The 26,113-nt window shown below is 38.9% G+C and overlaps 3 protein-coding genes and 1 long non-coding RNA gene across 4 annotated transcripts; all 4 read left to right on the plus strand.

Annotated features, from left to right (window-relative positions):
• The first annotated feature begins 281 nt into the window (after positions 1-281).
• LOC308406043 lies at positions 282-763 on the plus strand. Its single transcript, XR_013973443.1, has 3 exons — positions 282-396; positions 495-565; positions 636-763. It is a non-coding gene; the product is annotated as an uncharacterized lncRNA (long non-coding RNA).
• An 8,892-nt stretch (positions 764-9,655) lies between these two features.
• LOC308406231 (uncharacterized protein) lies at positions 9,656-13,360 on the plus strand. Its single transcript, XM_080897104.1, has 5 exons — positions 9,656-9,702; positions 10,044-10,138; positions 10,304-10,404; positions 12,440-12,595; positions 12,698-13,360. The coding sequence occupies exons 1-5, from the start codon at positions 9,683-9,685 to the stop codon at positions 13,151-13,153; spliced, it is 828 nt and encodes a 275-aa protein (XP_080753230.1). The 5' UTR covers positions 9,656-9,682; the 3' UTR covers positions 13,154-13,360.
• A 1,662-nt stretch (positions 13,361-15,022) lies between these two features.
• LOC308407955 (E3 ubiquitin-protein ligase-like) lies at positions 15,023-19,761 on the plus strand (the record flags this gene model as incomplete). The annotated part of the gene is made up of 4 exons (XM_080899946.1): positions 15,023-15,113; positions 15,304-15,404; positions 19,068-19,223; positions 19,306-19,761. The coding sequence occupies 4 exons, from the start codon at positions 15,023-15,025 to the stop codon at positions 19,759-19,761; spliced, it is 804 nt and encodes a 267-aa protein (XP_080756072.1).
• A 3,110-nt stretch (positions 19,762-22,871) lies between these two features.
• On the plus strand, positions 22,872-25,661 carry LOC308407813 (uncharacterized protein; the record flags this gene model as incomplete). Its single annotated transcript, XM_080899707.1, has 5 exons — positions 22,872-22,921; positions 23,815-23,909; positions 24,025-24,125; positions 24,980-25,135; positions 25,206-25,661. The coding sequence occupies exons 1-5, from the start codon at positions 22,884-22,886 to the stop codon at positions 25,659-25,661; spliced, it is 846 nt and encodes a 281-aa protein (XP_080755833.1). The 5' UTR covers positions 22,872-22,883.
• Between the last annotated feature and the right edge of the window lie 452 nt (positions 25,662-26,113).

The raw sequence follows: 26,113 nt of genomic DNA on the forward strand, positions 1-26,113 counted from the left end.
ATAGAGGCAGGTTTTTTTTTCTTTTTTTAGGATATGCATTTTACCCCCTAATATCTTTAAAGAAAAATGTAAATTTAGGAAGCCCCTTGAGTTATTAATTGGGTGTCAAATCAGTCAAAGTGTTTCATTTCGAATTTTTTTGTCAGAAATGAAAGAAATCAAATGACTGAATAACATTGTTCTCGGTCACAAGCCTGTATTTGAAATTAGATAAAATATTAACAACATGGTGAATGGACCATAAAAAGTCAATATTAACTAAGAAATATCTGTTTTCCTGAAGGTTGGATCCAGAATCACAGAAAATAGACCAAGAGCTGAGAAACATCTTTGAACGTCTGAAGAAAGGAACGTGTGGAACAGAAAAGATAACAAAAACTTTGGAGATCCATAATGGTGAGATGACCAGTTGGTAAAACATAAACATCAAAGGTAAACTCAAAGAAAAGGTCACATAGTGGCTGTGCTGAGTAACATTTACATGTAATTTTCAGTTTCTCAGCAGCGTGATGCTGCTGACTGCCTGGATCTGATTTTATGTAAGGTCAGCCCCCGTGTCTCTGAGGTGAGAATCTTACCATCCAAATAACATTGAGAAACCAGAATGTTTTCTAACTGATATTTCTGTGTTAAAGCTTTTTGAGGGTCAGCTGACGTACACAACAAAATGCTCCAAAGGCCACGTCATCAATGAAGAGACAAATCCTTTCTGGACTCTTTCACTGTCACTGAGAGACAACCCTGATGAAATATACAGCATGGTAAGCAGCAGCCAGGGCTCAGACTGCACCCCTGGTCATGCTGGTTTTGAGTTAATAAAGAGATAATTCTGTCATTGGTACAGAAAAGATGTTTATTCTAACATACACTGTGGTGTAATCTGGATACATCATCAGTGATGTTCCCGGGCTCATCAGGTGCTTCAGGTCTCTTTTCTTTTTTTCTTTTTTTTTTGCCTGTCCCGTTTGGCTCTTTTGCCATCAGAATTATTGTCTAAAGGCGAAGAAAGATCCATCCATCCATCCATTCGCTTCCGCTTATCCTTTTCAGGGTCGCGGGGGGTGCTGGAGCCTATCCCAGCTGTCATAGGGCGAGAGGCAGGGTACACCCTGGACAGGTCGCCAGTCTGTCGCAGGGCCAACACACAAGGACAGACAACCATTCACACTCACATTCATTCACACACTCACACCTAGTGGCAATTTGGATTATCCAATTAACCTATCCCCACAAGCTGCATGTCTTTGGACGGTGGGAGGAAGCCGGAGTACCCGGAGAGAACCCACGCAAACACGGGGAGAACATGCAAACTACTTTACCAAATTGACCATCCCAGCCTTGCCGTAATGGTCTATTTGATTCATCTTTTATTGTTTATTTTATTTATTTTTTATTTTCACTTGTTAGATACGGGACAGACTTGAATGAGGAAAAGAAAAGGGAGAAAGGAAAAGGGGAAAAAAAACAGTGGAGAAGAGGGGCGGGGATAAAGGGCAAAAAAACCAAAAACCAACTAAATAAGCAGACAAAAAATACATATATCAATCACCTGGATCACCTGTTGAGAAAGAAAAAAGAAAACAAGCAGAAGAAAAGGAGAGCAATACAATAAACAACATCATGATGATCTATGGGAATATAACAGTAAATACTAAATATTAAACATTATTGTGCAGCACATAAGATCAACAGAACACAGTGTGCTTTGAGGTAGGAGCTAAAAAGGGTGTAGTTTGTGTGTGTGAGTCCCCGTGTGTACACCTGTGAGCATGGACGCGCTTGTTTTTAAAAGGTTCCTTCATGTAATGATCTGCTAGAGGGTGTGGGGGGGCCACAGCCCCGTCCTCCAGGGCATGAAGCAGGTATGGAGGAGATCAAAACTCCAGACATCCAGAGGCCCCCAGAACACAAGAGACCAAGGAAGACCAACAGAGGGGCAGCCGCGCCACTGTCCCAGAAAGAGCTGAGGAGAGTCCCAGATGAGGGCTCACTCAGCAGCCGCGGAGCAGAAGCCAGGGGGAGTTGCAGTGACGCGCCCGTGAGCTCCGCCGGCAGCCAGCTGTGCCAGAGTGACCGAGCTCCAGGCCGAGAGGCCGAGGGCATCCCACCCCGAACTGGCCCGAGCGAGCCCCAGGCTCCAGGCCCCGATAAGCGGCCACCAAGGAGTGAGCCGGTGTGTACCTGGGCGCCCATCCTCGGACACAAAGAACCACCAACGCACCGATGTCTGAGGGAGTCCGCCACTGGCAGGGGAAGTGGTGGTGGGAGATAGGCCTCCATACCTTGGAGGGCCTGAGATGTCTCCAGAGAGGTGGCGTCTGATACCCAACCTAACATATAGACACAGACATACAGGCACACACAGATACAAACATCCATTACCACCCTCATGCTCTCATATGGTGTTTCAGGTCTTAATATCAGACACCTTCTCCTCGGTGACCCAGCCATGGGGATCAGGCCCTGACTTGCGTCCAGGTAGCAGGCTCTACTGCATAACACCTTTCTTCAACCAGAGCTATTGGGAATCATTCACTTGACAGCTTTCCTCCTTCACAGTCTACAGATCCCCAAGAGCACTAGGACTACTCAGTGTATATACTGACTTGCAAAGCCCCCAACACGCCACCTCCATGGGGTCAGTGGGTGCTTTCAACCCTTGCCTCCAAAAATTGGCTACAAAGTATTTTGTCCGCTTTCTTTCCTGGGCTTCCTCCACTCAGTCCTCCTGTGGGACCATCAACTCCAGCAGCGTGACTTGCTTAGACTCCTCAGACTCCCAGGACCATGTCAGGCCTGAGTATGGGGGTTACAATGAGCACGCTTAGTGTGCATGAAAGCTTTTCAGTTGTGTATGTAAAAGTGTTTTACTAGTTGGTTTGTGTAACCAACTCTTTCTTTAAGAGCTTGATTTCTGCCCCCCCCCCCCCCCCCCCCCCTCTTCTTCTTTTTTTTTTTAAATTGCAACATGTGTGTTTGTGCAGGAAGGAGGATTTGAAAAGATTTTCCAAACCAAGTCATACAGTGGAGACAACATGGTGTACTGTGGAGAATGTGAGAAAAAAACAGAAGCAACGAGTGTGAGTTTCTTAGTTTTTTTTATTTTAAAGCAGAGTCTGTTAGTCAAACTCTGCTGTGTGTAATCATCTCTCTTGTGGTTTTTAGAAATGTGAGATGGTGAAGTTTCCTCACATCTTGATTCTACTCCTGAAGAGATTTGGCTTTGACTACTACACCATGTCAGATTTCAAGTCCAACTGCTGTGTCGCTGTGCCATCTGAAATGACAACAAACGTAAGGAGAAGTTACTCTGAAACCTGCTCTTATGTTTTTGTTTCTATAAACTTAGAACAAAACTAAGGAAATTTGTGATTGGTCAATTGTTTCTTTGTTGTAACTGGCAACTAATCTTATATCTGTTGGAAAGCCTGTTTATTTCTCCTTTAAATGCTCCCACATTTGTAAGGAAATGCGTTTGTAGGGTGAGCAGCAGTTACACCCATGAAAAACCTGCCAGATCTTCTCTGTCAATGTCAAACAGTTTACTCTGCTAATGACTCTTGCATGGTGTTGTTTATTAGTTTGGGTGAAGGAAGGCTGAAGAAATAAGAAAGGTCCATGCTCACAGGTGCTGAGAATCTGGTACCTGGGGTACCAAAGCTGAGATTTATTACCAAGAAGCATTGTTAGGGCAAAGAAATAATCAGTCAAACACAGATTTCCTTACTTTTTGCGGTAATTTTATATGTTCTTATGTCTGACTGCGTGCTCTGTTGTAGGGCAAAAAGTACAAAGTGTATGGGATAGTGAATCACATGGGCAGTCTGAGAGGTGGACATTACACAGCCACTGTGCTGTTCAGGGAGGACCACACCTGGTATGACTGTGATGACTGTAATGTGACAAAGGTGACTGATTAAATAGAACTGAAATATGGGTCATATTTAAAACCTACAGAAAGTGTTACAACTGCAGGGCTCATTTTAATGTTAATCTTGGTTTTGTTGATGTGTGCAGGCTGAAGAACAGCTGTTTGCAAAAACCAAGACATACAAGTAAGTTTAATTTTGTTTAACAAGTCTGACACAGCAGACAGTTTACATCTAGAGCTGTTTGTGAGCTTTATTTACTAAACCTTCACAAAATGATTTTTTTTTCACCAGTGGTTTTGCGACCGAGTGTTTTGTGTGTTTTAGTTTTATTCTTTGATTATTGTTATTTTCTCAGCGTTTCCTGGTTTATTTTGAAAGAGTCTTGCGTGTCTCAGCTGGTTCCCTGTGTACTTCCACTTCCCCTGATCACCTCCTGTGTGTATTTAAGTCCTCTGTCTTCCTTTGTTCATTGGCAGGTCATCTTTTTACCTTACATGTCTCGTCTTTGTATTCATAGTATTCATAGTCGTCATTGTTGTTTCATAGTTATCACCGTTTTCATAGTAAGTTTGAGTTTTTTCCAGTTTAGGCGTTAGTTTAGTTCTCGTCACTGTTCATGTTGTTTGCACTTGTCGTCATCAGCCCTAATAAAGGCTCATCTTTGTTTAAAGACTACAGTTCCTCTTTCAGTGTCTGCATTTGGGTCCGTTTACAAAACACACCGACCTACCCCGCCGTGACAGGCAGTTATTTTTACCACTTGTTGGGGCACTTTAATGTCTTTAATAAGCATGTATGACTGATGGATTACTGAACATTGTTGAATTTCCTTCTTGCTCTGTGTGAACTTCAAAATGATGGTTCGACAGTTCCAGGACTGCATATCTGGTGATGTACAGAGGTAAGATCACAAAACTACTGAACATCAAGAAATCGTTTAAGAAGTTCATTCAACACTGACAAATAATTACTGTCTTTTGTGAAGCCTCGGAGAGAGAGCCAGAGGAATTGAAAGAACAACAGAGGACCAGGAGAAGAGTGGGGGAAAAGGATGAACCAAAGAAAAGAAGAGTGCATGAATACATAAAGAAATCTGGAGAAAAGAACATCCACGACGATGCCCTGCAACCTGGCAAGAGTTCAGAGATAAAGAGGAATACTTTTTTGATCACTGGTTTTTTGGCCTTAATTGTAATACTTGCAATGATACTCACAGCTCTAAGCAGAAACTGATGGAGAGGAAGAAAGTCACCAGAGTTTATGGTTTTGAACATTTCAGCTTGTAACAGAACCAGTTTTGTCAAGGGAGCAATGAAAATGTTATAATTGCCTTTCACAGATAACTATGGTCGATGTTATGAACGCAACTTTGTAGAAGCCATTTAAATAATTGTAAAATCAGTTGTTTGAAGTGTGCAGCTCAAAGAAGTTGCTGTGGTGATGATGATGATGATGATGATGTGGATGAATTTTAATCACAACAGAAAAAATTCAGGCATCAAAATTGTATTTTTCACATTGTCACTGTAAATTCTGACGCACAAACACAGCCATGACATGCAATACCAAGATTTCATTAGCAATAAACGATTAAATAATAACTGTTGTAATCATAAAGTTTTCCCCAAAATTATAAAAAATGATTTTCCAAATAAATAAAGGGTCCCACTCCACAGTGAGTGATAGTGACAGAACAATATCATATATTTGCTTGACGTGCAATTTACAGTTCACCCAGAAGGAGGCAGTGATCCAATAATGTAACTAGAATGGTTATGGATATGTAATCTCTCATTATTAATATTTAGCAACTTATATATTTACTTATATATTTCTGGCTTTAATATTACATAATAGAAACTGTAAAAGTAAGTTTATTACCTACTGTTGTTACCTGAAACCACAAAGACCATCAGCTGTAAGAGCGGTATGTTGACATAGCCTATAGGCTACTTATAAACACTGACAACCTTTCAATTGATATTCTGCACATTGTCATCCAGTTTCTGAATCCTGCAGACAATATTAATTGCAGTGTCCTGCCTTAATTTTTAGAGCTCACCATCCAAGCCAAGCGTCCAACAGTCCAAAAGCAAAGTGTAGCTGAGCGTCATAGTAGAGACTGAGCTGCTGCTGTCAGATGTTCTCTCATCATCAAAATCTCTTGTGAAAGGTAGCTTGTATTTTCATCTTTAGCCACCTTCAGCCACCAGGTGGGCCTTCTTCATATTTACTTTCTAATAGTTTACTCTGTATATCAGGTGTGTAAATTAAAGCAATTAAAGGTGCTGCTAGTTAGAGACATTGTGGAATTTGTTGTGTATGTGGACTACTCAGATTTAATTTGTAAGGCACTTATACAGTTGCTGACTAATATACAAAATGTCTATGTTGTACACATTTAATGTTATTCCTTATCACTTTCTGATCAGAAACACACGACACCATGTTTTCAGCCTCACTGTGATGGACTAAGTCCTCCTGATCTACAATCACTGCTGCATCAAGTGCTTCTTTTCAGTCCACACTAACAACATACACTAATCTACATATTCACTGTGAACATGTAGATTAGTGAATGTTGTAAAAAGAAACAAACAAAACAAAAATTTGAGTATAGCTTCCCATATAACTTTTTCATTTTCCCACCGAATAACTGAAACTATTCATGTTTTTAATACGATTTTACTCCCCCACCTTCCCTCTCCCTTTTTAAAAGCAGCTGAGATGCAACGTGATACATGATATAGGCAACAATCATTAAAATCAGAAAGCCTAAACATGCACTGTTTACCAGAAATCTCACATATGCTCTCTAACCCTGTGTTAGTTACTATATATGTCTAAAAACATATCTTTACTAATTGTAATGTTCATTTTATAATACATGGACAAAGTCCCAAAAGATTTGGATCATTTGACTAAACTGGAAAATCACATGCCTTTCTCCAGTTTAACAACGTTGGATGGAATGGTATCAAGAGAATATAATTTTGTATTTGTGGCTGTTCCTGAGTTTTTTCATTGCAAACATTATCCTGCATCATACTTAAATCAGCTACTCTAAAAGATTAAAAAAAAAGCTGTAAAAATAAACAAATGACTTCAATACAACTTTCTTGGGAATACTTATTTACACACTAATTAATCATTATTTACAATCTTTGATACTTAGTACTGAACTCTAAATAGGTTTGATAAAAGTCTTAAAATGTAAAGGAAGACCCAAAGATGACACAGTTCAGTCTCAGCTGGCAAAGATGATGCATTTTGTCCTTTGGTGTATCATATTTCAGTCCTGCTGTGCATCGATGATGATATCTGTCAGCCACCGTGGACCTTCGCCACCATCTGCACCACAGACGAGGGTTTGATCCCATACTCCGACAGAGATGCAGAGTCATCGTCCAGCGGCTTTCCTGAGACAATCAGCCGGAATTCAGCCACAAGATATCCTACACACACAAGACAGGAGAGAGAGAACCTCACTAAATATTTAAACATGTCACAAATAATTATATCATGTCCCTGAACACCACTGAAGATTGTTATTTTTAAAAGTCACTCAGAGAGCACATGACTGTGGCCACTGCTCAACTTAAACTAAACTAAGTGTGAAGAATATTTAATTCAACTATAATAAAATAATAACTGGAAACAAAACAAAACCTGAGTGTGCTCTCACAGTTTGTGCTACTAACTGACATACAACAACAGTAAACACGTACAAATGTGTGCATGGGACTGTGCTCATCTATTAACACAACCTGAGATGTCCACTTGAATGTGTGTTTGAAGTTGTTCTGTTTTATTATTGTGCTTCTTGATTCTTGCACCACACAAATACCTCGCATGACAATAAAACAAACTGAAACTGATACTGAACATAATGTAAACAAAACTAAATCAAAAGATTTTTTAACAATAAAAATTAAGCACATTAAGGTCATTTAAAAGATGAATAAAATAAACCAGGACATTTGAATGTAGGCTTATAACAGAGTCTGCCTCATTTGCTTGTCTTACTTTTTATCAGATTTCTACATAATCACATGAGACACAGATTAAACACAGATCTGTTTTGAGTTGTTGGGCTTACCTTTCTTGGGAAACAGTTGCGCTGCTTTCATCTTCAAGTCTTTCACGGTCTTCTGCTGCTTTTTGGAGTGGTTTAATTTGATAATCCCCAGCTCACCTGCGGGTGAGCGAACAGACACGCTGTACTTGCACATTATGTTTGTCTGGATCGTGTGTGAGGCTGAGGAGCTCCTTTGGGTTCTGTTAAAGTCAGATAAGGTGAGTGTATTAGTCACTGAGATGGGCTGTCTCTAAATAGTTGTTCAGCTGACGACTCTGTCAGACAAACATGAAAACACACTTCAAGAATTTTAGGGAAGTTCCTGAGTTCTAATTTAGTTTCACTATCATCTCCACACAGAGATCACATGATTTATTTTAACACAACAAACTGTTTACACTGTCACACTCAGTGGATACTAACACTAGTATCCATATTTATCAATACTTAAACGGCATCAAACACTTTATCTTATGTACTTTATCAGTTTTCTATTCTGGTCAAAATGTGCTTCATTGTTTGATTGCAGTACAGCAGAGCTCCAGAGGTGAAGATAGAAGTCAGCAGCAGCCCAAGTGTCACCTGGCAGTTTATTGCTCTCTGCCAGGTGATTGGCTGAAGAGCTGTGAAAAGGTAGTGGGTGTGTGGGGTGAAGTGAGCGCTCTTCTGTGGAAAAAACCCAGAGGCAATTAATTCACTCAGGTGCGAGTGGGTATACTGTCGTGTGACCACGAATTTTAATAGAAGAATTGATCAAGCCCTAGATCGACTGCGCGCAGGGAAACTGATCAATATTCTGTGCTGTCTCTGCTGTCCTTTTTTCGTTCTTTTGATTGATTTGTGATTTTGTTTTGGTTAGTCCGTCCAGCCGTAAAGGCGATTATTGATTGAGAGTAAGTTGTGTAAGGGCGGACTAACCTCCCTTTTTGTTTTTTTGTTTAATTGTTTGTGCCACTTCCCTTTATCTCCCAGATCGCAGGCCATGCATAGCACTGATTCCCAGCTGCGCTGAGACCCGAATTGTTTGCAGTGTGTGTCGCTAAGCGGGGTGTGACGGGTTGCAGTGTTGTTATTTTCGCACAGTTTGTGTGGTAAGTCTCATGTGCAGCTGGGATATCAGCACGATGTGTTGTAAGTCCTGTCTGGAAATGACTGGGAATTTGTATGTCTAACTCATGTAATAAATAAATGATCAATTTATTTCTTTGCCCCGTTTACTCATCCCTTGTCCTCTGTTACAAATAGAATATTTGTATAAAGTGAAGTAAATTAGAGGGGAAGAGAAGGAGAGAGAGAGCTGTATACAGACATCAAACATACCAACTAATTAGATTGCTTTTGAAGGTTTAGGTTAAACTGAGATTTGCAAAAGTGAAAAAAGATTAAATATTTTTGTAAGCATCATATTTCTTTAGTATTTAGTGCAATGCACTGTATGCATGACATACCCCCAAAGGTTTGATCCTGGAGTCGTCCCTAGAAAAAGTCTATAACTATAACTTTGCTAAACATAAACAAAAAACAAATAAAAGAAAACAACAACAAAAACAACTTTCCCCCTCTTTTAAAGAATATTATGCGTTATATGTGTTATACTTCAATCTTCAGGGACGGTTTCCTCCTTATCATTGCTCACTGATAAAGGTCAAGCTCCATGTTCACGTCACTCGGAGTCATTAGTTGTTACGCTCATAACAGCGTCAGACGTTTTTTGGTTGCATCTAGAGCGAGGATGGCGGGTCTGCTGCACAGGTAACACTCAGCGTGGTTCACTCACTGATGTGTGTGTGTGCTACATTTACTCGTCTGTTTTCACAGGTAAAGATGTGATCGGACTTTTTGTTATGTTTGGAAACTGCGCACCGGAGAGCGCGCGCTGTGCCCGATCATTCAGTGTCACAGTCTGACATCACAGTGATACTGAAACATGAAGCCGCTGATTAAAAACTTTGAATGTGAAGAAGAAACGGGAACTGTTGATCGAAGATCCCGCAACACTGCAGCGCGCACGCTGTTCTGACTCCAAGCCGGATTTTGCGCTTTTACGTGAAACCGGAAGTGTTCATTCAGATCTGTTTGTTGTTGTTTCGCAGTGTGACACTCCCAAGAGTGCCGACAAAACACGAAAAGTGTTACGACCCTCATGACCCAACAGTTAAATTTGTCGATAAGGAGGATGATTTGGACTGTAAGTATCACGTGAGCACTTTTCACGGCGATGTCAAACAGATAGAATTTAATGGAGAAACAGTAAAAAAGAAAACAATCAAATGCATAAACCAATGTAAGAACAGACATCAGCATATATTTCTGTGTAACACTGATTTTTGCTTGTGTGTGTGATTGTTCTCAGTTTTGTGTGAAGACTTCAAATCTCGCAGAGCTCAGATGTCCTGTGGTCACGCTGTGACCCCGACCTCTCTCACCAACTGGTGTCGCAAGTTGTTGGACCAGGTAGGCCACTAAAGGTTGTCTTTGTTAAAATAAACAGTATGTAGCAACAAAAACGAGTGATGGGGAAAAAGAGAGAAACAAACGATGATTACTAGGATGGTGGTGTGGTGATTGGGAGTGAAAAGCTTTACAATTACAAGGAAAATCCAGCAACGGAACCCAGGGAATGACAGCTATATATCTGGTTCAAACATATGGTAATTATCAAGGAGGCGCTCAGGTCTGCTATACTTTAGACAGAGACACGGCTAAGGTCATTTGACAGGTATTTAAAACAAACCAATTGCACATATACCATTAATCACTTCAGGGCTGCAGCTCACCAGTGAGCAAATGGACTGCCAGAAGAAGACCAGAGAATCACCAATCCACAGGTGCATCTCACCTCTAATTAACACTTAAATTAAAGTTTAGCTCAAACCAGGGCTGTCTACACCGGCTCTTGCTTACCCTTACCCATCCCTGTTGCTTGTCTTGTTCACACCTTGTTCCAAATTATTATGCAAATGATATTTTTCTCTGTTTTTCCTAAATAGTTGATTCAAATGACAGTCGGCATATTTTTCCAAGTCATCGACCAATAGAGTATAATTCAAATGTCACTGAACAAAACTCCCAATGAAAACAGTACGTTTTTCAAAAATAAAAAACTTAAAATGCACTGTTCCAAATTATTACGCACACAGAGTTTCAAAAGATTTTATAGGTTGTAGAGAATTGAAAATGGTCATTTGTTGAATTTGCAGCAGTAGTAGATCAATTTCACAGACATCAAAAGCTATTTCAATCAAAAACATCTTAACAGGTCAAGTTACATATTAACATATGAACCCTTGTGCATTTTCTGCTGGGGTGTTTTTTCTGTTCTCAAACTGTTCTCCCATTAGGAGCTCAGTCTGAGTGGAGGTTTCTTTCTCCTCCTCTCACCTCATGTAGTGTATTTTCATTGTTTTTTTTCCCCCTATCAGCCTACCTCTCTGACATGTCTTCCCAATGTGATGTTTGTGTAAAGTTTGGTCAGAGGGTTCCTTTGTAAGTGCGCATGCGCCATTAGTGTGCTACCTGCTGCAACCTATAATTTCCTTTGGGATTATTAAAGTATTTCTGATTCTGATAAATAACCACGGAACATGGAAGTATATCCCACCAGCAAAGCCACCCACTGACCTCCACTTTAAGCCTTCAGCTTCTGAATAAAATAAAACAAAAAAGTTGTTTATAGATCCAAAACATGAAGACAATCAAACTCACCCTCATGGTAGTAACAAACTGGTCATCTGCAGCTATAAAAAGGTCCTTCCAGTGGTGTAAAAAACATTAGTATATTACAAACCAAAGGCTTTTCTTTTTAATCTTATTGGTGTGGCCTTTCACAACAGTCCCAGTTTCTTATGTGGCTCCTTGGGAAAATTAATTGTCCACCTCTGGGATCAGGTTTTACCGTAGCTGCTCTGGTGATTAACTGACTTTTTAAATAATGCTCTGCTAAACAACTTTATATCCACATTGTCCACGGCAAAGTTAAAGTATTTTGAGAAGTCATGTCCTTCTTTTGCACCTCAGGAGTTTTGGACTTATAAAACAGTATTTAAAGTTAGATTAGTAACCAGTGAATGTACAAGCCTGTATGGAAACACTGGGACTGTAGATTCTGGCTTACTGCTCTTACTGCCTTATTTGGCTTTTTTGAGACTCCAGTGCAGCTTTAATTACACCTGTGCTTTTATAGCTGTGACCTTTGAATGTTTTCTGTGTGAAGAGCCTTTGCACAGATGACTTTAAGACAGAATTAAGCAACAAAAATCACTACAGTGTTTCAACAAACAATGGCATATTTAGCAATGCATTTCTGACGGATGAGGAAATATTTTGATTATGATTTGTTTCATTAGGTGTTGAGCAACCTTTCTCCACAATATAGAGTTTAATATTTTAATATTTTAAGCTTAACTGGAAAAAAAGAGGAAAAAAATATTTCATCAACTTGTTTGGAACAAGTCTGATAATTCTCCCATCTCTCATTATCTCAATAAAGGGTGAAAGCAGGTTTGTGTGTGGCGGGTCTGGTTGCAGTGCTGAGTGGACTTTTTCAGAGGTTTGGAAAATGGCTCTTCTGACCCCTCAAGAAACTGAGCATTTTCGAAACAAATTGGCTGTCAATGCTGCCTTGCAGACGCTTATTACCAAATCGGTAAGTATCTCATTAGAATAGTATAATGTCATGAAAATAGAAATGTATTTCTTGTAAGATTTAGTTCTTATTAAATATTGTAACTCTCTTGTCTCCATGTAGTGTCCTGTATGCAGATCCACTTTGATGAGAGAGAATGGATCAGATTTGAATGTCCTCTGTAAAGTGTGCACAGCAGTAAAAGGACGACCTTTTGAATTCTGCTGGCAGTGTTTGAGGGAGTGGAAGGGTCCACGGCCTCGGAAAGACCGCTGTGAAAATGATGGCTGCTGTAACCACTCACTAAAAACACTAAAAACCTGCCCAGATATCAGCTTTGATTCAGTTGAGGGAGTCAACGGGTGTCCCTCTGTACGTGCCTGTCCCACCTGTGGGTTACTGTTGGAGCACAACAAGAGGTGCTGTAAATCTCTTGTTTGTCCTCGATGTAAGGTGAAGTTCTGTTTTGTGTGCCTGAAGATCTTCACTAAATGTATGAAAACAAGTGGCCCTTATGCAGCATGCTCCAGTGGTGTAGCCCCCAGACAGACATCGATACCTGTATGGAAAAAGAAATAATTAAAAAGACACAAAGCTCCCAAGTTTCACTTTTAATGCCTTTTCTGTAAATAATATACCATGATGTTTTTTGTTTTTTTTACATGACCTGTGGTTTTAGTCACTTGTTATAATTCTCTATTGTGTTGGAACAGTTATCAGATATAATCAATGTTGGCTTATATTGATGAGAAATTTGCTACCAAATGTGATCTTTACAGCTGTATTATGTCTGAATCATAACGACAATAAACCTGAAAAATGTCGTTCATTCATAAATTTGAAAACAAGTTAATCATACATTCTGTGATAAACGCATTCTTTGCCTCAATATTTAGTTATTTTACATTATCCTGTCATTGTCTGTTGCATCTTTAGCATCAGCATCTTTGGCATTAGGATCTTCTAAATTGTTCTAAATTTTATACATTTAATTACAGGTTGTAAAGCTAAAATACAGATTAGAATAAATGCATTAACAAAATAAATAGCACAATAACTGACAGATAAAAATAACTAACTTATTAGAGAAGAATATTAAAAAAAGATAAAAATGAATGTAAACGTGGTGCGCTTTGAAACACATTGAATAATTCATTGGCTACATTTTAAAATAACACTTTAAATACATTAACTATTCTAATTTTACAACAATTAAAGTTTATCTGACTCGGATCTCTGGACCTTTTCACTTTCATCCACCAGGTGGCACTTTGTTTACTCTGTACATGAGGTCTGTGAATTAGAGGGGTGTGTCCAGTTAGACACAAATGTTTTTAACCTTCCTGTTGTGTTCGGGTCAAAGACTCCCACCGGAATGTATCCACACTGCACCATGAAGGCTGCATGGTGTTTAAAAGCATTTGTGTGTAACTGGAAGCACCTCCCAGTGCTCTAATTCATGTGCAGAGTACACAAAGCTCCACTTGGTGGCTGAAGGTGAACAGGTCCAGAGATCGGAGGCAGATAAACTTCGACTATCCAAATTTTACAATACTTAATATATTCAAAGTGTTTTTTTTAATGTAGGGAATGAATTATTCAGTGTGTTTCAAAGTGCACCACGCTTTCATTCATTTTTATCTTTCTTTATATTCTTCTGTAACAAGTTATTTATTTTTATCTGTCAGTTGTCAGAGGAGGGTTTGATCCCATATTCAGGCAGAAATGCAGATTAATCGTCCAGCGACTTCCCCACGACAATCAGCTGGACTTCAGCCAGAAGATATCTTACACACACAACACGGGAGAGAGAGAACCTCACTAAATATATAAACGTGTCACAAATAATTATATCATGTCCCCCAACCACCACTGAAGATTATGTTTAAGATGCACATGACTTTGGCCACTGCTTAAAACTAAGTGTGAAAAACATTTATTTCATCTGCTTCATAAACCAGCAGCCCACAACAAAGGCTTAATAAGACAAACAAACCAAAACATGCTCCAGGACCGTCAGGGAAGTTCCTAATTTAATTTACTTTCACTATCACTTTCTTACAAGAAAACACTCCTCCGACCTTTGAGTTAGCAGTTGCTCAGTTCGCCACTGCGCCCAACCTCTTTAGGCTGTATCCAGAGCGTCCGGCAGAAAGATCGACGTTGGCGGCATTCACGTGTCCGGAGGTAACACAGCTTCGTTCAGTCAGTGATGTGTGTTGCACTTGGTCGGATATGCAATGGTGTGAGTTCACTGGTAACGACTCTTATGATCGCACTTTTTGTTATTGTTGGAAACACTGGAGAGTTCACTCTCTCCGTCTGACACACACACACACACACACACACACACACACACACACACACACACACACACACACACACACACACACACACACACACACCACTAAAGTGCACATTCTGGTTTGTTTATCATTTCGCAGACTGATGGCCTCAAATATGACAACGAAACAGGAGAAGTGTTATGATCCGAATGACCCAACACTTAAGTTTGTTGATAGAGAGGATGATTTGGATTGTAAGTAACACTTGGGCACTTTTCAAACTGGTGTCCGTGACGTTAAATTATATTTTAGAAATAATAAAATAAAATCATTTTAAGCCTTTGTATTACTATTGACATTGTGCAATGTAAAAATAAAACGGACATTAGCGTTTATTCCTGCATAACACATTTTCTTTTAAATGGTGTGTTTGCTTGTTCTCAGTCTTGTGTGAAGGCTTCAAATCTCTCAGAGCTCAGATGTCCTGTGGTCACGCTGTGACCCCGACCTCTCTCACCAACTGGTGTCGCAGGTTGTTGGAGCAGGTAGGCCACTGAAGGTTGGCTTTGTTAAAATAAATACATTTAAAAAAAAACTGCATAAATAAAAATATACCTAAATAAATAAGAAACAGAAGTAATCAGGCATCGTGGCAGTATCCTGATTTTGGGATAAATCAGATAATAAATGAATAATTTGGGCCTTAATTATAGAAGTTAATGGTTTTAATGCTACCACCCACAACTATTTTAAGCACACGTTTGTGATAAACATACATGTGAATAAATGCAGAAAACATATTAAATCACTTAAATAAAGAGATCCAAAGCGCACTTAAATAAATACCATTTTACTGGAATGATTATTGTCATATAGGTGAGAAAGAGAGCGAGAAAGACTAACTGAAGTCAACAGAGGGAGTGGTGCACTTAACTTATCTCGATAGAAACCACCTCTGCTTTCAAGGAACAAATAAAATGGGACAGAAATGTTCAGCTCTGATTTCTGTCTGCGTTGTTGTCGCTTGTAGCATTTATGTAATGTAACTCTTGCTTTAGTTAAGTGAAAGTTTCATAAACGGGAGTTTCTCAATATGTAACGCAAATGCTGCAGACGCATGACTCATCAGTGTGTACACAACATTTCAGTATATAATCATCTGAGATGATTTAGATAAAGAAATGTTTGGTCACTGCTGAACAGCTGCTCTTCCACACTTATTGTTTTCAAAGAACAGTTTAGTAAGCAGAACAGGACTATGATCTACATCTTTTGGTCATTTCAATCCTCCACCCATGCTCCATACATTTTTAATATGTACATATACTGATTAACACTGATGTGCTGTTGAATCAGCAACTGTGATACACAGCAAAAAATTACACATCCGAGAGCCTCATGGGCACGTTCTGGGTTTGAACCTGTGCTTTGCTACACAACATTACATCCACAATTTCAACAGCAATATGAAAGTTTTTTTGAGAAATCTCTTTACTCTTTTGCATGTCACAAGTTTTTGGGAAAAGCTACTTAAAACTAGACGATGAATGTCAGGTAAAAAGAAATGTCCTGGCAGTTTTCTGTTTTTATACAGACGTTCACAGACTTTCCTGTTTATATTACTATTACAACATTTGTGTTCATTAGAACAGGACGGATGGATGACCACAGCCCTCTTAGCACAGGGCTGATAGGACTTTTCTCTCATATATTAAAAAATGAAATTCACAGATTAAAACATTAAAATAAACATATATTAAAACAGAGTGTTATAACATAGGTGTTTCACAGACAGGTGGTCAAAATGCAAAAACAAGTTTCTAATATTCTAAATGAATCAAATGTTTGGCCTCAAAGAATACGTCTGTGTCTGTATTATGTCCAGTATTACAGTGCTACACCAGGCTCTGACACCAAAGAACACTTCATCTGCATTTGTGACACATCAGCGGTATCTGTCAGAACGTTATTTAAAGTGCTGGGTTGGGACAAACTTACAGATAAAACTGCATTTACTGTATTTGTTTTGCCTGCTCTTGCTTTTCAAAAACAATGAGGAGCAAAGTACAATTAGTAGTGCTTGTCTTGATGAAGATTTAATCTGTTTAAACTGTAAACAGCAGCTAATTCAATTCAATTCAATTCAATTCAATTTTATTTATATAGCGCCAAATCACAACATAAGTCGCCTCAAGGCGCTTCATAAGTGAATAAGGACCTGTATCCACAACTCCTCAACAGTAACAACACTTAAAGTGCAGTACCTGTAATACTGCAGGTATTGCAGGCATGCTCTAATAATTCTAATAGAATACTATCATCAGCAATATCGAATGCTGCACTAAGGTCTAGCAGGAAGAGAACAGAGATGAGTTCACTGTCAGAGGCCATAAGAAGATAATTTGTAACCTTCACTAAAGCTGTTTCTGTGCTGTGATGAGCTCTGAAACCTGACTGAAACTCTTCAAATAAACCATTCCTCTGCAGATGATCTGTTAGCTGTTTGACAACTACTACTATTTTTTAGCTAAGACAGCTGGGCCAAGAGATGACTTTTTAAGTAACGGTTTAACTACTGCCAGCTTTACATAGCCGATTATTAGAGACAGGTCGACCATTTTTAAGATTGAAGCATTAATGGTAGGACTTTTAGGTGTCTTGTAGGAATGGGGTCTAAAAGACACATTGATGGTTTGGAGGAAATAATTACTGAAGTTAACTCAGAAATATTAATTGGAGAAAAAGACTAAATATATATCAATTGTTACTAAAAGTAGCTGTAGATAATGTTACATCTGCAACATTATTATGAGTATTTTTTTCTCTATTTGTTCAAATCTGTGAAGAAGTTCATGAAGTCACTACTAGTTAGTGTTAAAGGGATGGTTGGCTCAACAGAGCTCTGACTTGTTTTAGCCTGGCTACAGTGCTGATGAGAAACCTAGGGTTGTTCTCAATATGAATAGTGAGATGTTCTAGCTAGCAGAGTAATTTTTTGATAAAGCAGGCATTTCTCCAGGCAAAATGGGGATCTTCTTGATTTGTGATATGCCATTTCCGCCCGATATGCTTTGAGGTGCGTGTTTTAGAGTTACCGGTATACCAGGGAATCAGGTCCTTCTGATTTGATACTCTCTTTTTCACAGGAGCTACAGTATCCAGTCATATGTAGTGAAGAGGTAAAATTATTAACAAGACAATCGACCTCTGTTGGAGTAGCATTCATGTAGCTGCACTGCTCTGAGAAGCAGAAAGATGAAAGTCTTTTTTTTGCTGTTGTTATTAACTTTTAAACTAAAAATAAAACGAATAAAGCTACAATAGAACAGCACAGAAAAGCCCTTTATTATCATTGTACATGTACAACAAAATTATAGGTGCTCCACACCAACCGTGCAGGTATAAAATATAATTAGCAAGACAACAGGAAAAAATAACAAACAGGAGAATTATATGCAAACTAGAGGAATGTATACAAAAAAGAGAACGGCACACATTGAAAAACAAAGTGTAAAGACTTGGTCTTTGTTTAACACTTTACAAAGTTTAATACTGAGCAAACTGAGGTGGAAAATGACTTGAAAACAAATTAAAATTGAATGGATTTGTATACCCTTCCATTGAAATCCAGCAAGAAATAACAGAGTATTACACAGCATTCAGTTGTAATATGAGCAGTTTATTATTAAAGTAACACACGTTCCTTGAAAAACTAAAACAAATCATAACATGAAACTCACCTCATTTCTGTGGAGAGGTTGAACAGGGTTTTTCTTCATGTTCCCAGACCAGCTGGATCATCACCAGCTTGCATCTTCATACATCTTTCCTTCAGTGAAGTCTTTACCTTTGTTGCCATTCATCTGTGTTGGAAAACCAAAGTGTTGGTTCTAGCTTATGAGTCACTGTTGATCTCAAATAATCTCTAAGCAGCTGAATGTTAAAGAAAGACACACATATTTCTCCTTATCATAGGCTAAAAGCTTGATATAGACACAATGACTTGCATGTCAGCAGCATCCCCATAAGGCATATAAAGCCCTGCAACAAAAGTTAAAGCGAAGACATAGTTACATGGATAATGTATCTGCAAATATTAACTCAACATTTCTATGTGCTACAACATGGACATAATGGCACAATGATAAATCTGGTTTGTTTACAAAATGAGTCTAATAAATAATTTCTCGTTTACTATTTCAATAAAGGGTGAAAGCAGGTTTGTGTGTGGTGGGTCTGGTTGTAGTGCTGAGTGGACTTTTGCAGAGGTTTGTAAAATGGCTCTTCTGGACCCTCAAGAAACTAAGTATTTCCGAAGAACATTGACATTCAACGTCGCCAGGCAGACACTTGTTACCAGATTTGTAAGTATCTAATTAACATATTATATTGATTATAAAAATTTTGTTATGTATTAAATGTTGCCACTCTTTTGTCTCCATGTAGTGTCCTGTATGCAGATCCACTGTGGTGAGAGAGAATGGATCAGATTTGAATGTCCTCTGTAAAGTGTGCACAGCAGTAAAAGGACGACCGTTTGAATTCTGCTGGCAGTGTTTGAGGGAGTGGAAGGGTGCACGGCCTCGGACAGACCGCTGTGAAAACGATGGCTGCTGTAACGAATCACTAAAAACACTAAAAGAATGCCCAGATATCAGCTTTGATTCAGTTGAGGAAGTCCACGGGTGTCCCTCTGTCCGTGCCTGTCCCACCTGTGGGTTCCTGGTAGAGCACAGCAAGAGGCGCTGTAAATTTGTTGTTTGTCCTCGATGTAAGGTGAAATTCTGTTTTGTGTGCCTGAAGAGCTATACTAAATGTATTAAAACCAGTGACTACTTTGGAGCATGCTTCAGTCGTGTAGCTCCCAGACAGACATCGATACCTGTATGGCAGAAAAAATAATGAAAAAGACACAAAGCTCAAGTGTGTGAGAGTGCCTTTCTGTAGTAATATACCATGTTGTTTCTTTTAATTATCTTTTGATAATTCTCTGTTCTGTTGGAACAGTTATCAGATATAATCAGTGTTGATTTTTCTTGATGAGAAATTTGCTACCACATGTGATCTTTACGGCTGCATTATGTCTGAATCATAACGACAATGAACCTGAAAAATGTTATTCAGTCATAAATTTGAAGTAAAGTTAATCATACATTCTGTGTGTACTCATCTTTTTCCTCAACATTTAGTTATTTTATGTTGTCTGCTGCTTCTTTAGCATTAGCTTCAGGATATTTAGCACTTATACTACTCAGGTCAGACTTTTCTTTCTTGTTTTGACTGCTTAGGTTTTTTTTGTAAAATGTTTAAATAAATCAATGTTTAGTTTCTTGAAACCTTGTTATGCTAAATCAAAGTAGAAAAAAATGTTTTTGTATTTTCACCTTCAGCCACCAGATGGCACTGTTCACTCTGTACATGAGGCGTGTTAATTAGAGCACTCACAGGTGCGCCCAGTTAGACACAAATAATTTTTAATACCATGCAGCCTGCATAGTAAGTGAACTATTGAGATAGGATTTTGGCAGGTAATCAACAGCTACTGCCTAATACACATCAAAAGATTTATATAAATGTTACCATAGAATACATTTCTTATTTTTTTGCCTGCAAAATGCCTCTATAATAAACATACAGTGTTATTTATTGCTCACAGTAAGTAATACTGCATTTCATAAAAAGAACATCATGCCAACAGTTAAACGTGGTGGTAGCAGTGTAATGGTCTGGACTGCTTTGGTGCTTCAGGATGACCTGCTGCTGATGAATCCATGAATTCTGCTCTCTACGAGAAAATCCTAAATGAGAATGTCCAACCATCAGTTCATCCCATCCCATGAAGCTCACTTGTGTTATGCATCAGGACAATGAACTGACAGCAGCAGGTCCACCTCTGAGTAGATAAAAAAAAAATTAAGGTTTTGGAGTGTCCGAGTCAAAGTCTGGACTTAAATCAGATTGAGTTGCTCTAAGATGCATGACCCTAAACAGGATGCTAATGCTTGTAAACCCTGCAATGTAGCCAAAATTCCTCCACAGTGATGTAAAAGACTCACAAACGCTTGATTGCAGTTTTTGATGCAGTCCAGTTATCATGTTTATGGGGAATGAAATACTTTTTTTTGCAGGGTATATTTAGCTAAGCAAAGCAAGGCTACTCAACAAGAACCCAAGAATAAATATACAGAGCTACAAATGAGCACAATGGGTTAAATTCAACAATCATTGCATTTATTTTTAAACAAGATGAAAGCAGAGCATTTATGAGAATCAGCTGGAAAGTCAAGATAACTAAATATTAACCAATGATTTCATCACTTTTTTTTAGGAACATTGATATTCATGGGGCTGCTGCGTAACCGTACATTTGTTGTCAGCTTTTGGTATTTCAACTACTAGTAAGTTACACAGGCTAGCAACGAAACAAAAAGAGAAATAAAAAAAAGAAATGTTATTATGCCCTATTTGTGCATCATTTACAACTTGTGATAATAAATTAGTGCTGAAGTCTATATAGGTATGATAAAAGTCTTAAAATCTAAAGGAGGATACAAAAGTGTAGAAGAGAACCAAAGATCAAAGATGATACAGTCCCAGCTAGCAAAGATGATGCATTGCGTCCTTTGGTGTATCACATTCCAGTCCTGAGGTGAATCTTTTGGGTGGAGTTAAGTTCATCGATGATGATATCTGTCAGCCTCCGTGGACCTTCGCCACCATCTGCACCACAGACGAGGGTTTGATCCCATACTCTGACAGAGATGCAGAGTCATCGTCCAGCGGCTTTCCTGAGACAATCAGCCGGAATTCAGCCATAAGATATCCTACACACACACAGGAGAGCGAGAACCTCACTAAATATTTAAACATGTCTCAAATAATTATATCATGTCTCTGAACACCACTGAAGGTTGTTATTTTTAAGTTGCACTCAGACAGCACATGGCTGTGGCCACTGCTCAACTAAAACTAAACGTAGTGTGAAAAACATTTATTTCACCTGCTTTATAAACCAAAGTGTGCTCTCACAGTTTGTGCGACGAAAACACAATAACAGTGAGCTATCCAGTTGAATGTGTGTTTGAAGTTGTGTCGTATTATTGTGCTTCGTGATTTTTGCACGACACAAAAACCTCACATAACAACAAAACAAACTGAAACCGACACGGAACATAACGAACACCAAACTGAACCGAAAGAGTTTTGACAATAAACACTTGATACAGTTTAAAAAAGATATAAGATTCTTGAAATAAATGAGGACATTTGAATGAGTCTGTGTCATTTGTGTCACTTGATTTTCATTAGATTGCAACACGATCGCTCGACACATAGCTTCACTACTATTTCTTCTCTTTATAGTTTCTCTTTTGATATGTTTTGAGTTTTTGGGCTTACCTTTCTTTGGAAACAGTTGCGCTGCTTTCATCTTCAAGTCTTTCACGGTCTTCTGCTGCTTTTTGGAGTGATTTAATTTGATAACCCCCAACTCACCTGCAGGTGAGCGGACGGACAAGCTGTACTTGCACATTGTGTTTGTCTGGTGTGTGAGTCTGAAGAGCTCCTTCGGTTTCTGTTAAAGTCAGGTGAGTTCAGAGTGTATTAGTCACTGAGATGGGCTGTCTCTAAATAGTTGTTCACCTCATAACAAACGCTTTATCAGACAAACATACGAAAAGATCTCTTAGGAATCCAAATGTTAGCTAAGTTCTATATCTAATTTAGTTTCGCTATCATTTTCTTAGAGTTAAAAGAAATCACTTTCTTTCTTTATGATTAATTTTAACGTGATGTTGGGTTCACTTTGTTGGTTTGATAGTTTGTCGTCATTGTTGTTTATTCATAGGCCTGCTGTCTGTTCACCTTTTAATGTTTTATTAATAGCTTGCACATTAAACTGTATATAATAAACAAATCCGGCCACACGTTTGTGTTGACGTCACTCAGAGTCAGCTGTTACTAGGCTCATCGCGGCGCCACAAGTCTGTTGACTGCACCGTGCGTGTCCCGCAGCAGGATCGACGATGACCTTATTCACCTACCTGGCCGGTCTCCCGCACAGGTAACACTCAGCGTATTCACTCACTCATGCGCGTGTTACTTTTGGTTACATGTTCAATACTCTGATTTCACTGGTAACGACTTTTTGTCATGGTTAGAAAGTGCGGACCGGAGAGTTCGCTCTTTACTTCGATCATTTAGAGTCTGACGGTCTGACGTCACAGTGATCCTAAAACATAAAGCCTGTGATTAAAAACATAGTACTGAAAGTTCAGAACTTACTGTTACCAGGGCTGGAGTGGTAATTTGGCACACAGGGAATTTCACAGGCAGGGCGATGGATCAGTTCAAGGGCCCCCGAAGAGTGAGCAGCCTATTCGTTCATTTTCATTATCGACACTGTGTCGTCCAATAAAATATCTTTACGCAACCGGGACCTCCCCTACCTTCCCTGCGCGCTCCGGCGCTCGAGTTTAGTGTGGAAAAAAGTTCTGAAAAGATGGAGCTGAGAAACTGAAACCGAAAAATAAAAAAGAACTAAAAATAGATGCACAAAATATGTCAAAAGAACAGAGATATTATCTGCAGGGGTGCTGTTGAGGAGGGAGAAATTAAAGAGCTGGAGAGACGTCATTAAGATCCAAGGATCTTACTAAAAGCCGAAGTGTGGCTTTAAATTATGATATGCGACATTTCAGTGTAATTGAGAAATAACCCAGCAACAACCAATCTGATTAAAACCTGCTTCAATATCTCAATGCCTTTTTTTGTAGTTTTTTTGGCCCATTCCCACTCCGAAATCTCACACACACACACACACACACACACACACACACACACACACACACACACACACACACACACACACACACACACACACACACACACAGCTCAAACTCGGAGGGGGGGGGTTGTCTCTTTGAAGTGACACTGTGCTCTGTTACTGTTTCGCAGACTGATGGCCTCAAATACTTTAACAAAACAGGAGAAGTGTTACAACCCTCTCGACCTGACATTTAAATTTGTCGATAGAGAGGATGATTTGGACTGTAAGTATTACTTGGGTGCAGCAATAATGAGAATAATTACAATAATAACGGTGAAAATCATTTTAACCAACGTCACAAAACATTTATTCTTGAATTTGTGTGTGATTGTTCTCAGTTTTGTGTGAAGGCTTCAAATCTCTCAGAGCTCAGATGTCCTGTGGTCACGCTGTGACCCCGACCTCTCTCATCAACTGGTGTCGCAGGTTGTTGGAGCAGGTAGGCCACTAAAGGTTGGCTTTGTTAAAATAGATAAAATAAAGTCAGCATAAATAACAGTATACCTAAATAAATAAAAGCAGAAGGCATCGGGCGTGGTACCAGGTTTCTGATTTTGGGATAAATTAGATATTAAATTAATCTTGATAATATTTTTAATCCTACCACAACATACAAGCACACACATGTGTAAGTGATGAAAATAATACCTGATCTATTATCACATCTTGTTTTAAACATAATACACAGCAAGCGCTCTTTACTTGGTCTGCAGACACATCACTCAACAGTGTGTACACAACATTTTAGGGCCTATAATCACCTCGTGTTCAATCAGCACCTGTGAAGCACTTCAAGAAATCACACATCTAAGAGACTGATAAACCGTGCTCTTCTAAACAACCTTACAGCCACTTTTGTTTCCTTATTCTTTTGCATCTCACAAGTCTTTGGAAACAAAAGTACCAAAAACTAGATGAGCACCTAATGAATGCTGTAAAAGCCTGTATCAAAAATATTAACCTGAAACCTGTTATTTTTATCATATACTTTAGATTTCAGTGCAATGACTTACACCTTGTCCAGCTGTGACATTTTCAGTGTTTTATCAAACCACTGCATATCTAGCAATGCAGGTATTAGCTACAAGAAAAATTTTGCTAATGATAAATATAATTTATTTTATTAGCTAATAAGTTAATGAATTACAGAGCAAGTCTTACCCACAATATGGTATTTATTGATTAATGTGAGTTTAACTGAAACAACAAAAATCCAGCTCATCAAATTGTTTTGTGTTTTGTTTCCAACATGTGAGTCTAATAATCCTTTTACGTCTCATTATTTCAATAAAGGGTGACAGCAGGTTTGTGTGTGGTGCGTTTGGTTGCAGTGCTGAGTGGACTTTGGCAGAGGTTCGTAAAATGGCTCTTCTGGACCCTCAAGAAACCGAGTACTTCAGAAAAACCCTGGAATTCAACGCTGCCAGGCAGATGCTTATCACCCGATTTGTAAGTGTCTCATTAACATATTATATTTACTGTAAATTTGTTATTATTGTTAAATGTCATTCTCTTGTAGTGTCCTGGATGCGGATCCGCTGTGACGAGAGAGAATGGATCAGATTTGAATGTCCTCTGTAAAGTGTGCACATCAGTAAAAGGACAGACCTTTGAATTCTGCTGGCAGTGTTTGAAGGAGTGGAAAGGTGCACGGCCTCGGAAAGACCGCTGTGGAAATCGTGGCTGCTGCAACCAGTCACTAAAGACGCTAAAAGAATGCCCAGATATCATCTTTGATTCAGTGAAGGGTGTCCATGGGTGTCCCTCTGTCCGTGCCTGTCCCACCTGTGGGTTGCTGTTGGAGCACAGCAAGAGGAATTGTAAATCTCTTGTTTGTCCTCGTTGCAAGGTGAAGTTCTGCTTTGTGTGCCTGAAGATCTTCACCGAATGCACCACAACAAGTGGCATTTCTGCACCTTGCTCTAGTGGTGTAGCTCCCAGACAGACATCGATACCTGTATGGCAGAAGAAATAATAGTAACAACACAAGGCCATCAAACTTCACTTTGTTTTGGTGTGAAAGTGCCTTGGAGTTGATGCACTTTAAACTATATCATAATTATATTAAAAAAAATAACTTTTTGCTCCCACATTTACCTAGCAACTGCCAGAAACCAGTCAACAATTCCCAGAATTTCACTCTGACTGGAGATTGCCAGGTCACTGAACTTATACTAGGTCTGCATGGTTAAGCTACTTCCAGTATCCACTTGTCAACCAGTCAGGAAATAAACATGTTTCATAGAAACCTGTGGTTGGCATTTATCTGTAATAATATATCATGTAATATAATGCTAAAGAAATGTTGTAGTTTGTTGATGAGAAATTTCCTACCAGATGTGAACTTTACAATTGTATTATGCCTGATTTGTAAAATCTCAAAAATACATTTTAAATGTGAAGTTAAACACACATTCTTTCTTTTTG

Source organism: Rhamphochromis sp. 'chilingali' (assembly GCF_963969265.1).
Source record: "Rhamphochromis sp. 'chilingali' genome assembly, chromosome: 1".
In the NCBI taxonomy this organism is placed as follows: Eukaryota; Metazoa; Chordata; class Actinopteri; order Cichliformes; family Cichlidae; genus Rhamphochromis; species Rhamphochromis sp. 'chilingali'.